The sequence below is a fragment of the Salarias fasciatus genome, chromosome 5 (genome assembly GCF_902148845.1).
Source record: "Salarias fasciatus chromosome 5, fSalaFa1.1, whole genome shotgun sequence".
Taxonomy (NCBI): Eukaryota; Metazoa; Chordata; class Actinopteri; order Blenniiformes; family Blenniidae; genus Salarias; species Salarias fasciatus.
The window spans coordinates 26,289,593-26,312,503 of record NC_043749.1 but is presented as its reverse complement, the minus strand read 5'-3'; the positions used below and the strand labels follow the sequence as shown (position 1 = coordinate 26,312,503).

Sequence of the window (22,911 nt, the reverse complement as noted above, 5' to 3'; positions counted from 1 at the left end):
GCCCAGCTCACGGCGTCCTGCTGATAGAATCCTCACTCCGATGAGTGAAAACAATCCCCAACAAATGAATGAGTTGTCTTCAGTCAGAGATGGTTTTAAGTAAATATCACCACTTATGGCGTTATAGGGCGCTGGTTTGGGTGGAGCCCCGGGTTCGTCAGGCTCGCTGCGGCTCCAGCCGTCCTGATCAGACGCTGAAGCCGTCCGACTCCTCTCATCCCTGTGGAGGCGTCGTGTCTCTGCTGCTGTCGAATGCCTCGCTGTCACAAGGACGAATTTCTGTTCCTCACTCGTAAATAAGACGTCACTCACCGAACTGGTGAGACGATACCTTATTCTTTTTTTATGTCAGAGAACTTAAACTCTCGGATTTATCAATCTCCTCATCCCAAACACTTCTCCTTCAGCCACACACCGTACCGATGCTTAACCATCATTCACTGGAGCCAAAAGAACATCATCTGCCAAAAGCAGACTCCACCTTACAGCGTCTCAGAAATCTTTAAATGTTGTGTGTCAGTTAAAGTATCTCCAATAGAAACAAATAGAGTTGTCCTATATTTGGTTTAGTTCATTAAGTTGTTTTTTTTAGTGAGATTGAAACATATTATGAACTATTCTGCAGTTTTATCAGGAAAGGGTTTAAAATACTGTTTATGTGTTGTATTCAGTCCAGAAGTAAAGACACACCTGGCATGTATTTGATCAAACCTGTCACACAACAGCTGAGTAGAATTAGTAAAGCCATAATCAGATCGTTTACATGGGACTTTTTTTATTCCTGTTTAAATCCGAATAAAGCTTGATTCCGCTCCGTGTAAACTGACCTGAAAACTTTGTTTGGAATTAAGTTTAAATCCAAATGAACCGGCCATTTTATTTTCCTTTGGAAGCGGAATTATATGTACATTAGGTGACTTTATTCCAGTCGTTCTGTTTATGTTCATCTGTCGCCATGATGCAATATTCCAAGATGGCGGCTAATAGCCCGACTCGTACGGAGACGATTTGCTGAACAGGAGCTTTAGGAAAAATGGATATAATGAAACGAGTGGATGGACGGGTGCATACCAAATATAGAAATACCAAAGCTGCAGCATCAAAGTTAATCGAGAAAGAAAGAAAAGAAAAATCGCGGCCAAAATGTTTTGTTTACTTCCGGGAAACATCACTACATCATGGCCAACTGTCCAATCAGAACACTTCACAGCCCCCAGCGTTAAAGAGGATTTAATCCTCTGTTTTTTCCATGTAAACATGAAGCTCATGAATATAATTTGGAATTGCTTCATTCAGAATAAACCAGTTCTGAATTAAAAACACCATGTGACCACTCTCAGTTCGGAGTCATTGTTTCACTCCTGAAACTGGGTGTGTGGGTCAGTTTTGTTTCGGGTCACGTCCGACTGAGCTGGGAGGTCGCGTTAGCAGGTCTCCTTCCTTTCCCCTCCTCCACCCATCCCTGTCTTCCTCTTCCTGCCTGCAGCCTCACTCGTGTGAGTGGGACGTGTAGCTCACGCACACACACAGTCGCTCGCCGCGTTGGCTGCGTTTCCCCCCCGAGAGCTGCAGGCCTGGAACAACCAGGACGCCAGAGACAAGCAGAGGATTGCTGCAGGAAATGGAAAAGCACAAACTTATCGTTTGAAATTCAGCAGGCTGCCTCACTCCATCTCAGTGATCTGGGTCCAAACACTCCGAGAGGCATTAAACGTGGAAAATGTCTTTTGGCTTTAGCTGTTGTTGGAATTTAAATGCAGTATATAGTATCATGTAGCTGCTGTGGTGTGTGGAGTTTGGAACTTATGGAGGCCTGGAGCTTTCTGCTTGTATTAAAGTGGTTTCATGCACAAAGAAAAGAATTAGTGCCCTTGTGACCTCTGCAGGGTCTCTGTTCATTTTATAGCAGCGACGGAACACATTGTGCTCCAGTTGGAGAAACCAATCTTATCGTCTTCTCTTTGGTTTGGGAGCTAATTTTTCGGACTCAGTGGCTCTGGTTAGTTTGATTAAAGCGAACTGTGCTGTCCCTGGCGTCACTGGGTGCGTTTGGTGAAGACCTGAATGTGAATCCACCCGCTGGAGTTGGTTTGGTCCGTCTCAACACCATCTCTACCTGCTCTGGTTTAATAACTGCACAACTAACATAGAGTCACTCAGTAACCTGGGATAAAAGTGGGACTGTCAGAGAAAACCAGAGAAACCAGAGAATCCAAGATTGTAAAAAATAGCAACTTTGTTCCCATTCAAACCTCATCAGATCAATTTTTTTATTTTGTATAATGTCAGTTGTGTTGCTTTCGCACTACTTCTGGTTTTTAATGTGGGATCAGCTGTTTTGCTCATCTGCAGGTCACCACTGCCTGGTTTGTTTTGGGATTAGAGTTTCATTTTAATTCTCAGCTGCTCGTTTACAGTTTCACTTTCAGAGCGCTGAACCAAAGCGCCCCGTCCCGCCCCGCCCCGTCTCGTCTCACGGTCTCAGCCTGGATGCGGCTGATCGCAGTGATTTCACCGAGCCACCCAGAAATCCAATTAACTGCCCACACAAGGAAAAGTCTGAACACGGCAAATGTTCCCACTCTCTTTTTTATTATTTTAATAAAAGATAATGTGGCCTGAATGTCGTAAATCTCTCACAAACTGACACATTAAGGAAACAATTGTGTTTTTACAACTTTAAAGTTTGGGTGTTTGCTTTTTTAATTTTTGCAGCCTGTCTTGTGACAATTGAAAGATTATTTTCACATAATTGTGGAAAAAATACAAATGTGGACGTTTGATTATTGTGGTTAAAGGATAAATTAATATTATGTGGGATGATTCAAACCTGGTTAAGCCGTACAGTTGATTCTATGGCAATTATCCAAACAGCGCTCCTCCTCCTCCTCCTCCTCCTCATCATCATCATCATCATCTGAGATAATGATGATGATGATGATGATGATGATGGTTCATCCAGTCATCTTCCACACAGCGTTATCCTTCATCCTTGCCACTGTGACCTCCACAGCAACCTGCAGTCCCACAGTTTATTTTTCTTCTCATTTCTAGTTTATCATCACAGCTGCAGATTCACAGTTTGTTTGTTTTTTTCCTCTCGTTCTCATATTTTAATCATCAAGTCAAAAGTTTGATTTCTTTTGTTTATTTTATACATCTGAATGTTTGTGACCTTTTGACCCCAGTTCCATCCACCTCTTGACCAGTGACTTACCTGCACTTCAGATTCCTTCCACGCTGAGCAGGAATGTGTGTGTGGAATTCAGGAATGTGGTCGGGAATGCAGCTCGCTGCAGCCTTCAGCTCGCGTTGGGTAGTTTCCTCTGCTGCACATGCATTCATCGGAATTGCTGCACGTGCTGCACATGTGTGTGTGAGAGTTTATTTAAGTGTGTTACTGGAAGAGGAGACGCACAATAGGGTTTAACGCTCTCAACCCTCGCTGCTGTTTTTACTGGAACGTGACACATTGAATTCCCAGACCAAGATTAACTCTCAAGTGTTTACTCACCCAAATTACATTTCCAGGTATTTGTTCCTGTGGGTTGCTCAAGCACTATAGCTGATTGGAAAAGGCCATTATCAACTGATTCCACTTGTTGCCACCCAGCTGTGGAACATTTATTTTAAATAGCCATCTGCTCTGTCCCTTATCAAACACTGTTTCGATTTACAGGTTTTCACATCAGGTTGTTTTGCAGGGAGATCATGTTTAAGATGTTTCCACTGATTTCTAGAGAAGTGCTTTGAATTCATTTTATGATTTGCTACCTGTTGTAGTTTGTTATGTTCTTTACGGTTGACATCTCTGTTCAGTTTTATTTATTTACAACAGAGCCTTCTTATGGCGCTTTAGGATTAGGATAGACTATGGGGAAAAAAAGATGATGTTTGGAAGCTTTTTACTTTAACATAAGACACGAAATCTGCAGGTTTTTTCAACTGTTCATTCATTTTCTGACGCTTTATCCCTTTCGGGGTCGCGGGTGGCTGGAGCCGATGCCAGCTGCTGTGGGTGAAGGCAGGGTACACCCTGGACAGTTCGCCAGTCTGTCGCAGGGCTGACATATATAGACAAATAACCATTCACTCACACATTCATACCTAGGGGCAATTTAGGGTGATCAATTAACCTACCATGCATGTTTTTGGACTGTGGGAGGAAGCCGGAGTACCCGGAGGGAACCCACGCACACACGGGGAGAACATGCAAACTCCACACAGAAAGGCCCTGAGCCCCGGCCGGTATTTGAACCCAGGACCTTCTTGCTGTGAGGCAAGAGCGCTAACCACTGCGCCACCGTGCAGCCCTTTTTCAACTGTGAGATAACAAATAGAAATTTTTAGGCTCAGTTTTTATACATTTCCCTCTGTACTCAGGGATCCTGTAATAGAGTTCCTGTACTGTAGAGTCAAGCCAAGTCTTCACTCTTTCCAGTGTTGCTTCCTCTGCTCACTGGATCAGGTTTACGTTGTTGCAGAATCTGCATGTATGTCGGTATTTAGTCGATTCCATTGTTTAATGTTTCTGCCTCACCGCCTGGCGAGGTTCTCCCTTCACCCAGTCCTGGACGCGTTTCCCCCAAACACGCTCTGCCTGCTGGTGGCTGCAGGACTGAATTGGGCCTCTGTTTGTCCACAGACCTTGGTTCCAAAATGATTGTGGCTCATCCAGATGTTTGTGCTTCACAGCTGCACAGCAGAGTGGTCCAACACCTCGCGTGGTCAAGCTAATCACCCCTGCAGCTCTTTCACTGCCCGACAGTCACGTGGCTTCCTATAAACATTTCCCTGGTATTCCAGATGCTGGAAACACTTCTCCTTACTGACGTTTCATAATGAGGCTTCGGACAGTGGAAACTGGAAGCTGTCAGCACTCCGATACCTTTTTATAAGCCTTCCTCCTCTTTGTAGGGAGCAATTAACTTCAGATCCTCGTTCCGTTGTTAAGTGCAGCTCTCTTAAAACAACGACGGAAGAGTGAGAAAATTCATCGGCTCTGCAATTATCATCAGGCGACAGTTATTTCACCAATCCTCCAACTGCAGTAAAACTTTTAACAAGTCCGTTTCTGGTCTGACGAGTTAATGAAGTTCTTTAACTTAAAGGTGCTGTAGGCAGGATTTTGCTAGTCAATGCTAATTTTTCTGTTTTTTCTTTGGATTAAATGTTAGAGTATCCATTGATAATCCTTTAGGAGTGTAGCATAATTGCACTAGCGTGAGGGCGCAGCGTTTCCATCTGTCTCTGTTCTGAGCTGAATCTCGACCGCTCCAGGTATCTTTGACCAATCAGAAGAGCCCATGAGGCTCTAACCGTGATTGGTCGAGGGGCGTTCGTCACACGTTCTTGTGGGAGGGGCTTAACTTGCGTGAGGGCGTGATTTCAGAGAAAACAGGACAGGATTGGCTGTGCTGGGTTTCAAATCGCCATCTTAGATGGGTCAAATCGCCATCTTACTTAGGTAAACCTAAGCAAGATGGCGGAGATGCCGAATCCTGCCTACAGCACCTTTAAGCAGAAGTTGGATCAAACTTGATCTTGATAGAAATCCACTGCAGAGATTCGCCGTCTTGCAGATCCACATGCAGCCTCACACTCCTGCAGCAGCCTGCGGCACTTCCTTCCAGCTGACAGGTGCTGCCTCAGCTGTGCAGGGCGGCTGACGTCTCGGCCATCTCATCACGCTGGCCGTCACTGTCGAAGATGAACAGATCATCATGGGTTAAATGTACCTGTTGCTTTGGAAATACAGGCTAAGATGATAAATATAATCATGATCTTGTAGCAGTCTGAGGTTAAACCACAGTGACATCTTTTTCAAGAGTTGGTGGAACAGTTTCTGCCTAATTAAGGCGTCAAGTTTCAGATGAACCAGATAGAAGTCCTTCCCCGAGGCGACTGGAGGCCCGACTGCATCCTTTGTACTTCAAAGTGCCGCCGTTTCACAGCTGAATACTCCCTCATACGGGAAACTCAATCCTCACAGAGGCTACACCCAAACTGCATTATTTATTCACACCAGCCCCTCTAAACCCACACATTGTCCGTCCGTCCGACCGACCGACCGACCGAGTCGATGTTTTTTCTAGTAGTCTATCCAGATTGGTGGTTTCAGTTAAGAGTAAGTTTGGGTTTACGTTCTGGTGTCCGGAGCTCAGTTTGGTTGAGCGGGTGATCTTCCCGACCCAGTGGTAGGTAGTTCAATCCCCATCTCCACCTGTCCTCATGTCACAGTAAGATTCTGCACCTTCAGTTTCTCTCAGTGATGAACGGACATGGCGCTCCAGTTAATGATGACTGAGCTCATTAAAGGGAGACTGCAGGTGAACATCCACCTTTATTTAAAGTTTATTCACCTTTGTGTCTTTGAGCGGACCCCACAGGTAATGCAACACTACAAATGTGTGTATTTCGTTTTGCACATGTGAAATAATGGATCCTGTTTTAGTGTGACACACACACACACACACACACACACACACACACACACACACACACACACACACCTGCTATTGTGGTCAGTGTTTGGGTAATTCCCAGCATGTTTCGAAGCATTGTGAGTGTTTCCATGATGAGTGGATTGTGGTTCACCAGCAGAGAGGACAGTCATAAAAAAAACTGATGAGGGAGGAGAGGGGAAAAAGAAATAGAGAGAGGATTTCAATCCAGACTTTTATGAGTGTTTCGTAACAACCAAGCCGTTGTGAGCTGGAAACATATTTGATGTGAGTTTCCATAAAGTTCTCGTCTCTTAAATAGTTGAAAAAAAGCATGTGGGTCATCCTGACCCCCCCCCGGCGGATCTAAAACTGGCCCCCAGGAGGTTTGAGCCCCAATCATGAAATGTTCCGCTAATCAATAGATGCTCTATCATGTGCTGGAGGAGCCGCTTTTCCACAAACTGGAATCCATCCTGGAGACTGTGGGGACAAGAAATGTTTTTCTAGAATGCTGCTAATGTGACTCCCTCAAAAAAGCATATTCAAACTTTCATTTGATCAAAATCTGAACTTTCTCGTTTCTTTTATGCCACTGTTTTACCAGTTCGGCCCACTCATGAGGAAATTTGGTGAACTGAAACGTGTTTGACACCCCTGATTTAAAGTTTGCTACAAAAGACAACAAATCATCTCCTGAACACTCGCAATGAAATAATTATAAATATCTATGCTGAGTGGTTTCTGGAGCTGTAGAGCGAAGAACAGGAAGCTCCTGCAGCAGGTGACGACGGTGACTGAACAGATTATAAACAGACCAGAAGTTCCCCTCTGACTTTTTCCGCAGAGACTTTAGTGGCTTCATTTCGCATGTTCTGCCTGTCGCCCTCTGCATGCAGATACTGCTTAAAACTTCAACAAATCCAGTAGAAAACAGCTTTTGTTTCTAAACAGACCGTAAACAGTAGAAAATAATGGCAGTTCCTGTTTGTCCGAACGTACTGAATGTAAAAAGTTATAAGTCACAGGTAACAGGATATCAACCCGCAGAGATTTTTCTTTTTAAATTCTGAGACATTTTTATATGTGACGTGAAATAAAGTGAGGGTTTTATGAAATACACGTTTTCAAAATAATCAACGATTCCAAGGTTAAAACTTGCAGTATTTGAGTTAAAGCACTATAAAAGGTTAAAACATTTCAAACTTGTTTCATCACTGTTGTGTGTTTCCCACAGTTAAACACTGATCTGGTCCTGATTCAGCTGCTTTTGTCTACATGCAGTGTTCAGCCTCACTTCTCACTCAGTTATTCTCAATCTGTCCAAATAATCCTCGATATTAAGCCTCCAGTGAGTTGTGTATTCGTAGCGACCGTGTTGTGCGTGTGTGTTTTTATATATTTGGTTGATAAACCATTCATGTGTTGGAGGACCTCAGGGGAAATTATTCAACTCAGGCAGAACACACAAACTGCGAGGACGTTTACCGGTGAGAGTAAAATCTGAAGGAGGCCTGAAGAGACGGCCTCTCTGCTGCGGATTATCGGGGACAGTGACGGAGTGTTATTATTGTTTACCGCGCTTGTTGCTTTTTCCTGGACTGCTTCTTCCTCAAAACTGACGGCTGGAAACTTGAGGACATAATCCAGACTCCTCGCCACGGCGTGCGCGGACCGACGTTTGTGCAGTAAAAGCCGAGTCTTTTCTTATAGTGCATGACGACTGTTTATGCTCGGGCTGTGTTTTTGTTTCTCAAACCAGTTAAATCCTGTCAACTGGAGTTTGTCACGTCTTGGAAGACGTTTCGCTCCTCGTTTCAGTGTCTTCGTGGCTTCATGCTGTTGCTTTGACCAGGCTGCCTGCTGGGTGAAGCCACATGGATCCTTTTTGAGATGAACTCGGAAATCTTGTGTATATAGTCGAATGGGACCTGCTCCAAACTCAAACAACAGAGTCAAGAGGTATAGAAGATGGACTAATGATGCTGGTTAATGTTTCTGCTCCCTTTAAATCTCCAAACCTCTTCATCGGGCCCTCACTGAAACTTTTGAAATTAGAAGTTTTAACTTTTTTTTTCCAGAATCATCATTATATGCCTCTCATATTGGATTAAATCTCCCCAAATCCCACGTTATTTCTTACATTAATGCCTCTAAAAGAAAAAATATTCTCCTTGAAGATCTATAAAAGGTTATCACATTCAACAAGTAAATAAGTGCTGCTCTTCCTCTATATAGTGTGTTATTTGCAAAACTAGCAGGCTAAATAACACTTTGTTTGAAAATGGACACACTGGAACCTGCTCTGGTTTAATATGAACAGTTTATAATCAAACATTATGTCAAAGGTTGAAAACACACTGCTCTGTGTTATAAAGTTTGAAGCATAATTCTGCACATATCTAAATGCAGCACCACTTTTATTAACTCACCTCTCTTGTAGTTTAGTTTTACTTGTCTAGAAGTTACAAGAATCACAAATATCATCACTTATCTGATAAAAGAGTTGAAGCGTTTCCAGGAGGAATGAGCGAGCGGCTGGAGACGGGTCTCTGCTGGCGTCACGTGTTCTGAGCTGCTGCTTCAACTTTGTTATCGCTCACTGTGTACAAACGCAAACCTCCTCAGATCCTGGAGATGAAAGACAAACTTCTGAACTTTTCCCTCCTCGGCCAGCAGCGGCAGCGGCGCCCGCTCGCTCTCTCGCTCGCTCAGCGTTGCATCCAGCGGCCATAAACCACATCAGTCTGTGTGGTCCCCTAATTGCATATCAGATGGAGCCAGTCTGCATGATGAAAGCTTGACTTTGCTCTTTGGTGTCAGTTCTAATATGTAAAGCAGATGTGTGTTTAATAGCGAAGCCCCTCGGTGGTGGTGCAGCGATGGCTTCAGAGGCTGGATTCCCACCGGGGCCACCCGCACTTCGGATGTCTTCCTGTAAGCCGGCTCGGGGTCTCGTGTCGGTCCCGATCGCGTCGCTTCAAAGAAGTTACGTTAGCGAAATCTGAAAAAGTCACTTTGGGATAAACTCCTGATCGCAGGCGCCGAGCACCGTGTGGATCCCGCGTGGCGTTTCCACGGCGGGGTAAACGGCGGCGTGGCGCACGGTGCCGGCGCTCCCGCCGTCTTTGTGAGGGAGCCGGTAATCAGCAGCGCCAGAGAGTTGGCGGCGGTTTCCCCGGCCTCAGCTTCCAGCTAAAACCTCCTCTATCTGATCAGATCCCGGCCCCGTTTCAACAACCAGCCTGGATTATACTTGTCATATCAGCTGGAGCCCAACTGATTACAAAAACAAACACATTCGCTCCGTGATTACATGCAGCTTACTGCTGGACTTCGGGAAAACCTCCGGCGGGCCCTTTCTGTCCAGCCTGCCGCGGCGACTCGAGGTCCTCCGGTGATAAGACGGCTTCAGAGTTAGAGACGCGTTACGACTGCGGGCGTGCGAGCCAATCCCTTTGAGGCGCTGTCATGGTGTGGGCACGTCTGTGGACGACGAACAGCAAACACTCGCCATTCAACCCGGAGCTCTGACTCCCGGTTTATTGTTGATTCCTCTTACTTTTTTCTGTCTAATATCATAATGTGACCTCTGAACGCCGTTTCTTCAGGGTCAAGGCGGCGCCTTGCTTCATGGTTACTGCTGCTGCTCTCATCTGCAGCACATTTATCTCTTAATCTTGTGTTTGAAGTAAGAAAATGTTTTTTTTTTTTTTTTTTTTTTTTGTTTTATACCAGCTGCTACTGATTTTCCCAGGAATAGTCAATGCTTGTTATCAGGCATGGTGCAGTTTGGGACTTGGTATAGTTAGTCGCTCTCTAATATGACAATGAAGACACTGGTTTGAATTACAGTTTTTCCTGTGAATACTTGAGTTTTCTCCTTCTGTAGAAAGATTGTTAGTTTAATCAGTGATTTAAGGCCTTTAACTATGTGCTGGAGACATCTTTAACTCAACACAACTTTATTTATGAAGCACTTTTAAAACAACAACAGCAGAACCAAAGTGTTTTACATAAGTTTACATGAAAACCTAAAAACACAAAGTGAAAATGATAAAACAATAAAATGGCAGCAGTGATAACAGGAGCGGAGAATCAGGCCGAGGTCTTCAAATGTCTTCATGTAAAGAAACACGAACAATAGTTTGGCTTGAAACCGTCATGTAAATGGATTTAATCAGCTCCAGGTGTGTGTCCGCTCAATTAAATGAAATAAAGAAGATGGACGGATGGATGCTTAAAACTATGGTTAAGATTAGCTTTGAGACAAACCGTCAGATTTTATATTTGGTTTATAAGTAGATATTAGTGTTTGCTGAGAGGAACGTTTGACATGAAGTGAGGTTTAAATGTGCAGCTGAATGTTATAAATCCACCTTCTGCAGTGACTCTAGTGGTGTGAACTCAGTATGTTTTAAATCATGAATACGAGTGGATGGAAGACACATCTTGAGAGAATCCTGTGGAACGAATCAGAAACTGAAACTTATTTTTAACCCTTAATCGAGCGAACAGACGCTTGATGTTTCTCATTTTAAACAGTTTTTAGACAAACACTGACACATTTTGCCATTTTCCCTGGAAAATAACCATTTTTCTACCAGTTATTCTCCCGGGATACGGTATTCTTTCTTATTCGCAGTACCATGTGAGTGTGTGTGTGTGTCTGTTTATGTGTGTGTCTGTATGTGTGCTCGCTACTGTTTTACTTGTGTGTGCGGCTTCATTACAGAAACAACCAACAGCGCCAACTGGTGGAAAGGCAGGCTGCAAAGTCTTTTCAGTTTTAAAATAAAAGACATGGAATCACGTTTGTTTTGCGCTCAGGTCCACCTCGTTCGTTCGTTCACTCGGAGTAAAAGCAGCAGCCATGTCCTCCCTAATCGGACGTGATTTATTTGGATCTCGGCTTTACTGAAATCTGCTTAAGTGTTGCTGCAACGGCGGCGAACAGTTGAGAAACATCCCAAGTATTTGAAAGAGTGTAGTAAAGTTTCTGGCTTGGGTTTGCTGGAGCTATTCATGTTACATAAGCTCCCCCCCCCCCCCCCCCCCCCCCCCCCCCCCCCCCCCCCCACACACACACACACACACACACACACACACACACACACCCTACCACCTCCACCCCCGCTCCATTGTGTACAAAAGCTTTCACACACACACACACACACACACACACACTCTCATGCAGGGCATCAGTGCGGCGTGGCAGCGGTCCAGAGAGGGGCTCCAGTGTCGCCGCCGCCTTTCAAAGGCCTCTTTGCTCGCCGTCCTTTTGATGGCTGCAGTGGAGCGGAGCTGCCGAGCGTCCAGCTTTGATATGAATTTGTCCCTGATTCTCCACACGGCTACGCTCCATCTCTATTAGCGAGGCGAAGGCGAAGGCGCGGGGCGGCGTGGAACCAGCAGACCGCCGCCACAGGTTACCGTGCTGCCTGCTCAGGTCGCACTGCTGCTTCTAATGGCTTCCCTCCTGAGCCGGAGAAGAAATCACCCCTGGTGGAAAACCTCTATAGGCTGCTGATTTCACACTTTTTACTCATGTGCTAGCACGTTAGTTGTGTTTATGCCGTCTAGAAAATTCAGTAACTCCTGTAAAGCAGAGAAATAAAGCTTCACATCCGTGGAGAAACTCCCTGCTGTGGCCGCAAGGACGACTGTGATGCAACCGTTAAATCACAGCCACATGAGCTTCTCAGCACCGTCAAAAGCACACACTGTTATTGAAGAAGAGCAGAGAAGATTAAGAAAAAAATGAAGTTATCTCATAAAAAAAGGGCCTGAAATGCCCCCATTCCACATTTTTGGACGATTCTTTGACAATTTAACAACCAAAACCAAAATGAATCCTGTCAGTGTCGTCAGGAAAAAATGAAATTAAACAGATTTCCCTTTTCAAGTTGTGACTTTATAAGATTTCTAAAAAAAAAAAAACAATAACACAACATTATTGGTCATTTATATGCAGTGTATCACACACGTTCTGCAGGATCTTGTAAAGCCAGGCCCAAAAAACACATGGAATGCAGGCAGGTGTTTTTGCACCTTTTCTTTTTGTTTTGTTTTAGAAAGTCTTTTTCTTTTTGTCTGAGGTCGACTCCTCAGAGTCATGTCTGCAGAGAAACACGCAGGGTTTCGTACTCACATCCTGATACATGCCATCAACTCTTATTACCCCTGAGACTCTGCAGTGTGAAATGAAAAGCCGCCGCCTGCAGATTCAGGGAAAACTCGGCGTAAATGTGTCGCAGTCCTCCTCTAAGGTTTGCCGCATGGCAGTGAGGACGTCCCGGGTCAACAATGTGTTTTGGTTTGTAGGAAAGATGTTTTTCTCCTCAGTGTATCATTCCAAGACGCAACCTAAAAGCAGGTTTTTAATTCGGCACACATGCAGTGGAGTTTGATCTGGCTCCAATAAAATGAAATTTGTATTAAAAAAAAAATGCAAAAAATGAAGAAAAGCAGTTAAAATAATTGCTGAAGTCGATTTTGGCTGCCTTTTAAAGTGTTTGTTATTTTATTAGTGCACACTCCCTCCTTAAAAGTCAACTTTTATCAAGAAAGCATGTCTTAATTTATAGGCCTGTTAATCTTTTAATAATTTTCTGGGCAAAATGAAATAAAAAAAAATACAGTTTAACCGTCTTTTCTTCATTATTTAGAAATATTCTGCGTATCTCAAAGGAGTGGGTTTCTGTTGAACTACGTTTAGCCTCTGAACGTTTGAGCACAACTTTAAAGAAGTTGATGTATTTGTTTTCTGCGGCGCTGAAGGCCGCGGCTCGGCTCGGCTCGGCTCGGCGGCGTTTTGAAGCCGTTCACTGGGAGGAATGCGGCGTGTATTTGTGAAAAGTGTGTGTGTGTCTGCGTGCGCTCGGAGCCATGTGTGTGTCACATTCCTGACGCTGTTGGAGGTATGCGAATTACGTCTGACGGAGGGGGAATGTGAGGAATCTGCTGCCATGAGAAAGCTGCTGTTGTTTGCTGACACACTCTTGCAAAGGGGTGTGTGTGTGAGTGTGTGTGAGTGTGTCACTTCCTGGTAAGAGACTTCTCAGTAGAGACTGTTTATAATAGTTTTCAAAGCTTTTTTTCTTCTCAGTTGTGATTTTGGCTGCACTCAGACTTCAGGTGATTCCTCCATCCATCCTCACACAGATGCTTTCAGGAAGCTGCATGAAGCTCACTCATGCACAGGGAGAACATGCAAACCATGCCGACATTCACTGAGAGTGCCAGCCGCTTCAGCGCTGTACTGCAGTTCTGGATGCAATCGGATCAATCTTGGTCTTGGTTGTGGATGTGGAGGCTTGTTGACTCGGGACATCAGTGGAATTATGGGATAGTGGGATGAGAATCTGAGGTTTTTAGGTTTGAGTCCAGCTGCTGCAGCAGATTTTTCCCTCATGCAGGATTTTTCTACTTCATAAGTTCTTTAAGCTGTTTGTTAAATGCGGATTACACTGCTGTGTTTGTATGCGCTGGTTCCTGTAGAGGAACTTCAACACTTTTCTAATAAGTAACTAAGACACGCGCAACACTGCTGTTTAGATGTGTTGGTTGTTGTTTTATTTCTTCTTCTGTTGTGTTTTTATTCCTCAGATTTGGGACATGAGTGACGATGAGAGCATCTGACGGGACTGGAGGAAGGCAGAGATGGAGGAAGATGAAGGACCCCACACTCCCGTCTATATTCTATCTTTATGGGTTTTTTTTTTTTTTCTCATGGTAACCCAACAGCAAAAAACAACAAACCAACATCTTTAAATGTAGCTGAAAGCTTTCACAGTTTCTCTCGTGGTTGTCCTGATTACACAGAAAACTCAGCCTTCAAATAACTCCTTGAAATAATTCGGACGTCTTAAATATTCAGTGAATGTTTGTCACTTTTACACAAGAAAATACAGTGAAGCTCGGACAGATTGCTTCTTTTCTAATGTGTCGAAGTGTTGGATTAACAGGAATGTACTTCTTGATGTGGGGGGGTGTGTGTGTGTGGGGGGGGGGGGGGGTTGTTGATATTTGTGTGTTTGAATGATTTTCTCTGCATGGTATTAATTTTCACAGTTAATGTGTTTACTCAGGAGTCTTTTGGCAGAACTGTTGCAGCATCTGCTCACTCATTCAGCGAAAAGTTCAAAAATAGCAAACACATCCGCCGTCTGGAGACACGTACAGTACCGCTGATGTTAGAACCTGCACACACACACACACACACACACACACACACACACACACACACACACATTTGTGCAGATGATTTAAGAAGCAGTGCGACTCTTGTGGCGCACAGGTTTGTGCATTTTACTGTCTTTTCTAACTCTTGTCTGTGTTTTCAGTGCACCCACGTGTATTTCTGCTCGGATATTTGTAAGAGTGTGATGAGATAAAGTTTACGGAGAGGGGATGATGTGTCTGTTCAGATAATTCCTATCGGTCTTTACATAATCATGGAACTGGAATAAAGGTTGTCTCTCTTTATTTCTCTGGAAGCTACAGAGCAGATTCTGCTTCTTTACTTCAGTTATTTTTTTGTTTTTACTTTTTCAGCCATTTTGAATCTGTAAATCAGGGGTACCAAACTTTAGGCCCGTGGGCCAAAACAAGCCTGCAAAAAGGCTCCGATCTGGCCGCCAAGCCACCAAGCAAATGGTGAAAATTTCAAAGGAAAAATTTTATTTTATTTTATTTATATATAAATTTCTTTTACAACACTGACACCGGAGCAGAGATATCTGTGGATAAATGTGGTAAATCAAGCTATTATCACCATAGCCATGTGGTTAGGGTGAGTTTATTAAAACAGCAACCATAGGGAGTGTTTTTTGGACATTTCACTGTATTTTGCAGCAGAAAGTTTAATTGACTTTACATTTTGACATTTTATATAATAATTTTTTTAGTTTTGTGAAAATATCGACATGTTTTATCTCATATACTCTTTGCCACAGCAACACAAACTTTGAAATTTAAATGTAAAGGTTATTATGGCACCACTTTACCAGTATGGCCCATTTAAGATGAAACCTGGCCATGCGTCGCCTCTGAAGTCTCGTTTTCATCGTTGTCGTGTATACAGACCCCCAACAACACAGCAGAAGTTCAGCGTTTTCACTGACGGAGACTCACACAGTCAGAGTGGTTTAAAAGCACTTTATTGTTCATCAAGGCTACTTTACGTACAAAAAAGGTGGCCTGCCAAAACCTTTTTAGTAGGAGGAGACACAGAGCCACAAATCAACTTGTTTTCTTGATAGACATTTTTCTTACAGTTCAGAGTTTCTACCACTAAATACATGCTACTTCCACTTCAAAAGATAAGGACCTGGAAAATGTTTTACAGTCAGAGAGTGAAAAACAACTCCTCTTTGATTTGATCTTCTTTTTCTTTTCTTTTCTTTTCGGGTTAACTAGATTACAGGTGCTGGTCTCTACAGATGAGAACTGTGAGGACAGAGTCAAGACTGGCAGCTCCATTTCAACACATCTTACAGTTCAGTTCCCATCTGCCGACACGGAACAGACTCAAAACCTGTTTTCATTACTTTCATGCAGTGGTGGAAAATGTCTGCCTTGAAAAAGAGAGAATTCTTCGATGGAAGTGGTTTGAGAACAGGCACCAGGATGCCAGGTCTTTGTTCCGTCAATGCAAAACATGCAATTTGCTGGATAGTCAAACGTTTGTTCCGATGTGTCTGAAATCGCATGATTGAAGACAAGTGGGATGATTTGGGAGCAACGGGGACCAATGGAAGCAGCGATTGTCACCAACGCGCCCGAGCAGGGCGCGCTGCGGTTTCATATGTTTACTGTGTTCCTGCACTTGAACCTCTTTTACTCTAACAAGACAAACTCTATAAACAAAAAAGATCAACTTTTTTTCACATAAGGAAATGCAATGATTACAATAGGACAGGGAAAAAAAAAACAATTAAATAGCTACATATCATTAACAAATTAATTGTTCCTCAAAAAATACCTACGATTTTTTTTTCTCTGTACATTCGTTACGCACAGCGTAATGATGGTCTTATAGTTACCTATTATAAAAAAAAAAGTATTTCTTATTAAGTGATTTTCCTACAGTGTGTAGGGAGTGTGTGCCGAAGCAGAGAGAGAGCCTCCTACCTACAGGGTGGTAGTGAAATGATAATGAGAACGAATAATAACAGGAAAACAAAAATCCTCTGGACTTCAAGCCCCCTTTTTCCCCCCCTGGTGTTGTCTGGATGTGACCCAGAGGCGCCGGCCGAGGCGGCGAGGAGGCGAGGAGGAGGCGTTCAGTGGCAGGTGGACGTCTCCTCGCTCACGGGCGGCGCCGACAGGAGCTCAGCTCCAGACGCTCCGCCTCCCTCCCTCCCGACGCTCGCCGGCCGCCTCACTGTTACCGAACCGAAGCCGGGTTTGTTTGCGTCGCGACTGTTTGGAGGATGGAATGTGTGGAACGCTCGGAAACGGAGAAGCTGAGAACGAAACCAGGTCTGCTGAGGAGCAGACTCTCTCTTCTCCTGCTTCTGAACGCCCTCAAAAATGCTGTTCCTTTACTGCAGAGTATGGCCGACACGTCTGATGCGTCAGACGGTTCTAGAAAAGAAAACGGAGAACGCCTCGTCGCGATCAGCTGAGACGCTCGAGGCCGAGCTCGAGCTGAGGCCTACCGGAGGAATGTATGCCGGGTTTCTTCATTCTGCGGCAGAAGAGACCGACTGCACAACAAAAACCACCTTCTTCAGGAAAGAAAGCAAAAGAACACAAGAACACAAGTCCAGACACCAAATCGGAGCGCGGGAGAGAAGTCGGCTGCAGAGACTGAGCATCCATCCTGAAGCTTCCTGCAACTTCACGGCTGGATGGATTCTGTGAGATTACATGTTCTACCTCTGCATGTTTCCACAAATATGTCACTGAGGCGGAGAAGTGAGTCTGCATTGCCCGTTGGTGCAGATTTGTGGGTGGATTTAAATTTAATGTCAGAATTCTCTTATTTCACATTACTGCATTTTCGGATCTCATTAGAATTTGGTCAAACTGAGACTTTGTCATAATTTGCCACCCCGCCGACTCGTTTCGGTGCTGATTTGGCGTCTGGCTCACTCTGAAGGCTTGTAGCATCCTGTACCACCGATGGATCAACATCTTTAGCAAACCTTGAGGAGCGTGCGCCGGCGAGACGCCGCTCTCCTCGTTCAACAGAGCCTGTCCGGAGGCTGTCCCGCTGTAGACCGTTACCATACTGATATTAATGGAAAACAAACATACACGAGTGTAATAACAACAAGAACAATAAAATATATGGAGTAGGACTGACCCAGCAGTGAGTGTATAGAGTCTAAGTCTGTTACTGACAATGAAAAAAAGTAACAACGTCTGAATGGAAAAGGCTAATGGTAGTTAAGTTTGAAATGCTAAAAACACTAATAGATACCAGCTATTAAAAAACAAACAAAAAAGAAAAAAAAAACATGCCTCTATAAAAGCATTAAATTACCCTTAAAACCTTTGTAGAAATCTACCAAACCACAGTGAGAAGGAGAGGGAGGGATGAAGAGTCAGGTGCCAAATTACAACCCCCGCATTCAAAGACTCACAAATATAAACGATGGGGGCGATCTTCTCCCCCGCGCCTGTTTTTCTTCTTTTCTACCACAAAGTGACGTGCAGCGTCGTGAATAACGCACGTCTGCAGCTCTCCTCTCGCTACGGGCCTGAGCTCATCTCACAAACTCCAAACCAGCGGGTCTCCAGGAGCTGGATATCGTTCCTTTATGTCTGAAACCTCTCAGCCGTCGCTCCAACACCTGGTCATGTTTTTATCAAGTTCAAATGACTGATGGTCAATGTGGATTTTCACTTTTTTCTCAAAACTTAAAAAAACTTTTTTTTTATAACTATCTGATCACTCCTGATCACTTCCAGGACTTTTTTTTTCTCTCATTTTCCAACTTTAAGTCATTTTTGGACCAGAAATGCGTCACATAAGCCATTTTTTTTAGTTCCTGCTCATTTGTAGTAAAGTGCTTTTCCTAATTAAAAAAAATACAGTTAAAGCAACATCAGACTATATTTGGTAACTTGTGCATCTCTTCTGTTTTCCTATCAAATTAACCTACTACTGTAGTATATCTTAATAAAACAAACAATGTTGTGTTCTTCTATTCCCAGATTGTTCAATTCAAAGATGCATTAATCCCTCTAGGACATATTAATGTCCTGTAAAGAGCGAATCTGACGAAATTCTGCTTTGATCTGTCTTGAACTTGATGGATTTTCTTCTGCAGGAGGTTTAGATGGGCTGTGGAGCTCAATATCTCACGAAGGTGACTATTAACAGCGGCACTAATGACGCGTTAGGGCCCAGCCCCACTGTCGTCTGAATGGTTTCAAATACATAAAGCACGATACGGCAGCTGGAAGCCGCTGGGCTTCAGACAGACGGTCAGTGGAGATCGGATCAGTGCCACGAGACAGAAGTGACGTGGCGTCTTCACCCTCCACGACAGTAGTGCAAATCAGACCCGGTCACCAACCGACATACAGTAACAAATCACCCCAACACACACAAACACACACACACACACGCAGGAGAGAGGGAGGGAGAGGACAACAAGACGGCGTCTTGCTGGGTATCGATAAAACATCAGCGTCTGAGGTTTCTTTGGTAACAGTCCGGTGGTTTGTGACTTTTTTCTTGACTTTTTTTTTTTTTTTGTCTCCAAATTGTTTCTCGCTCATCTTTTCTCTCAAACGTCGGGCATCTCGTAATGCAGAAGCGGTACACAAAAACTACTGTTAAAGAAACAAACAGACCAAAACAAATTTTAAAAAAAGAAAACAAAAACAAAGAAGAGAATTAATAATTAAAACTCCACCTCTCCTCACTCTTTATGTACATATAACTACAGACACTTGCTCAGCTCCAAGCTTGACGTTTGGGGATGATGGATGAAGGCGTGAAGGAGGCTCCGGTCCCCAGCCGAACCCGAATCGCTCGTTACCGATCACAGTCTGACAGGAGCAGAGCGGAGGACGGCGGGGGGGACAGAGCACGTCCGTATTGCTTGATTGATCCTCTGAGTGCGCAGTGATGGAGCGGCTCGAGGGTTCGGGGTGTTTTTAAGCTGGTGGCAGACCGAAGTGGCGGGGTGGTTCGGAGGGTGGGGGCGGTGGAGGGGGGGGCTGGGGTCCCTCCTCCTCCTTCAGGACACCACAGAAGGGGAGTGGTTGTGGTTGACCATGTGACTGTCGGGGGAGGAGTTTGGGCTGCTGCCGGACGACGAGGGACTCCCCTTGTTCTTGATCTGCAGCCAGGTTTCGCCCAGCGCCTTGGCGAAGTGGTCGTCCACTGAGCCCGTGATGGATACCGAGTTAGTGGCGGTGGGCTCGGGCTCCTTGTAGTTGTTCCCGAGACTGCGGCGGAAGTGCTCCTCGATCACGGGGTCGCAGGCCGTGTTGGCTGAGGCAGGAGAGACCAGAGATTTCAGTCAGAACCAAAACAGACACTCACAGAAATTCACAGCCAGTTAATTATTGCCCAACTTCAGTCTGAATACTGTAAAATGTATTTCAGGCTAATGGAAAACCACCAACTCTAAGCTCTACTTCACTTTTTCACTGCAGTGATTTCAGTGCTACTCTTTGAAATTTCACTGCTAACCTCAGTGAGATCATCGCGGCTTCATGGGAATCATAAAAGGAGCCGCAGCAAAAGTTATCGACCCGCAGAAACACGACACTCAGGATGAAGCACACACGTGTTTGGAGAGGCCTCCAGTGCTGCTCCGAGCAGAGATAACACACAGGACTGTAAATCAGGCATGCCGAGACTCAATCACAGGAATTTATGTGCTATAAAGAGAAACTGCGAGGGCTCGCTGACAGAAAACATTTTTTCGACATCGCCAGCTCAGCATGAGCGGCGCTGTTTTCTCTGGAGGGGGACTTGCTATTGCAAGAGGTTTTTCTACAAATTGCACTGCAAGGGAACGTTTTTTTTTTTTTAACTGAAAATTATACCCAGTTTCAGAGACCAGTCATCTGGTAACCATCAGCATTAAGTAATGACTCCACGCTGGTCAGGAGGAGGGTGTCATGCTTCACTCACTGTTGATCCTTCTGTAGTTGTTGGTGAAGTTGGAGCAGCCGTTGTGGGAGACCGGACAGTGGGACAGGTTGCAGTTGCGGTTGTTGGCCGGGGCGCACGTGATCACCGACGGACGATTCTGAAACGCAACGACAACGTGTCAGGCGTCGAGTTCCACCCCTGAGGTTGCTGGTCAACAGTCAAAGAAGACAAATTAAGAGGGGCCGCAATGAGAGTGAACGCAAAAACAGACAGAGGCGCCATTATTCAGCTGCCGATGACAGACGAGAGGGAGCTTCCAAGTTTGAGGGAGACAGAATGATTCACGTTTAGGAAATTTCTACTCTCCACCTACCGAGCAGTTACAGCTAATGAAAGCACATTAGTCACATCATGCGAGGGACCTACCGGAGTTGAGGTTTCACTCCACAATTATAGAGAAAAATGTAGTGGGTAACTGAGCCAAACAAACAGGAAGTGTGTGTGTGTGTGTGTGTGTGTGTGTGTGTGTGTGTGTGTGTGTGTGTGTGTGTGTGTGTGTTACCTGCTGGCGTTCCACTGCGCTGACTGTGTGCGGCACCGCGGCCAGGGAGGCCGTGCTGCTGCGTGCCGACTCCACCATGCTGTTCTTGGTGAGCGCCAGCGGCTGGTCCATGCTGGCCAGGCTGGCCAGGTGGTGGTGGTGGTGGTGGGTGTGGCTGTACAGGTGGTTGCCGTGGACTCCCAGAGCGCCAGGCACCACCACACGCTCAATCGGGCTCCGGCTGCGGTCCTTAGAGACGCCGGAGCTGCGATAGTCTCCATTAGGTTTCCTGTGGAACAGACAGAACGGGGATGAGGTGAGTTTAATGTTTTTGTGGTGTGATTTCTGTGCAGAGATTGCATGTTCTCCCTGTGCACGCATGGATATTCTCAGAGGATCGAGGTTTTCATCTTTTAGGTTTCATAGGACTCTAAGAGCTCATTTACAAAGCAATGATTTCAACACACAACTTTTGTGTATACGTTTGGGGTATACATTTACACAACAACAGCGCAACAGCTTCTAGAAAAAGAATGGCTCCCGAAGTGGAACTTTCTGGAAACGCTGTAACTCTGTTACCATGTAAATGGGGGAAAATGACACTTTCTGGAAAAGTATTTTCAGTGTTTCTGAAACACATGGTAGAATAAATTGAAACAGAAAATATCTTTGGCAGCTGATCACAGATTAATAAAAACCAAGCAACCTATTAGGGAGAAGCATGAAAGACAAAAAGAGCAGCGAGCCTAAATTAAAAGAAGGTTTTAAATGGGACTCTACAATAATAGCAAATCCACGGCTATTAATACTGACCTAACACACATCCTCACTTCTCAGATTGCTGGAAACCCTGATAAGACCTCTGGGTATAAACACAGCCTCACACACTGTGCTAGCAAGGAGGAAGATTTTCCGACGCAACGCGGACAGGCTCCAAACTTATCTCAGCGGAGGGGGACAAATGGGCAGCGAGTTCAAAGCTCTCGAGTGGCTTCCTCACTGCCGCGGAGCAGCTTTATCTTCTCAGCTCGATGGTAGCCAGCTGCACTCGCTGCCGTCAGAGGAAAACTCTCAGTAACAAGCTGTGCTTTCACTCAAACGCAAATGGAATCATTCGACCAAACTCTACGATGAAAGCTAAATAAGTTATCAGTACTCATGACAGGAAATGTACCTTTCAGTTTTAAGCTGTATTAGTAGATTCTTTAGCAACAGAAGTAAATGTTTAAAGACTTATTCGAGGATAGTTTGTACAAACAAAAAGAATTCTTCACAGCACAAAGAAAACCCTGTTTGCTTCAAACTATGAGTTCATACTCTAATCACTGAAAAGGCAAAGATAACAGTTAAACCAAACAGATTTGCCTTTTTTTCTTCCTCTTCTTCTACTCCCAGCTCTGGTGACAGTCACTTTGATGTGTGATAGAGTTAAGTGCTTGTTCCTGATAAAGCCCACTGTACAGGTAGCAATTATTTCTGGCGGCTGTGTCAAACGTGGTCTGGGCTTCGTTTCTGCAGCTCCACTCTTCTCCTCAAACTAACTCAGGCTCAGTTTCAGGGAACATGATTTACTCAACTGGCTTCTGCGCCACATTTACGCTACAACTGTATAAGAACATGTATTACACACACTAATCTTGTCTTTAGCCTCTCCGCCACATACGTTGCAGATAGATTCCATCCCACACCAGACTGGAGGGAAAAAGTGCAGAAATCCTTCAAGGTTTGTTTGGATGCAAAACATCAAGTTGAGGCTAACAGTTGTAGATCCGTGTGACCAGGCAACCTGACTGCGGGGTCAAGCATCTGGAGCCCACAGCACCGTCCTCCACAAACAAACAGTCTCTACAGAATACAGG

At 44.7% G+C, this 22,911-nt stretch overlaps 2 protein-coding genes across 3 annotated transcripts in view; one reads left to right on the top strand and one right to left on the bottom strand.

The window, feature by feature from the left end:
* atg7 (ATG7 autophagy related 7 homolog (S. cerevisiae)) overlaps window positions 1–14,935 on the top strand; it is a 73,353-nt gene extending 58,418 nt beyond the window's left edge. Inside the window, 1 exon segment of the mRNA XM_030092318.1 lies at window positions 14,052–14,935. Coding sequence (XP_029948178.1) covers window positions 14,052–14,084 — 33 coding nt within the window. The 3' untranslated portion in view covers window positions 14,085–14,935.
* Window positions 14,936–15,587: 652 nt separating this feature from the next.
* The window catches only part of vgll4b (vestigial-like family member 4b), a 43,569-nt gene continuing 36,245 nt past the window's right edge, over window positions 15,588–22,911 (bottom strand). For both annotated transcript variants that reach the window (XM_030091433.1, XM_030091432.1), the window contains 3 exons: window positions 21,074–21,341; window positions 20,551–20,668; window positions 15,588–19,902 (listed from right to left, as the gene is read on the bottom strand). In XM_030091433.1, the coding sequence (XP_029947293.1) occupies window positions 19,646–19,902; window positions 20,551–20,668; window positions 21,074–21,341 (643 nt within the window). In that variant the 3' untranslated portion in view covers window positions 15,588–19,645. The remainder of the gene's footprint in view (window positions 19,903–20,550; window positions 20,669–21,073; window positions 21,342–22,911) is intronic.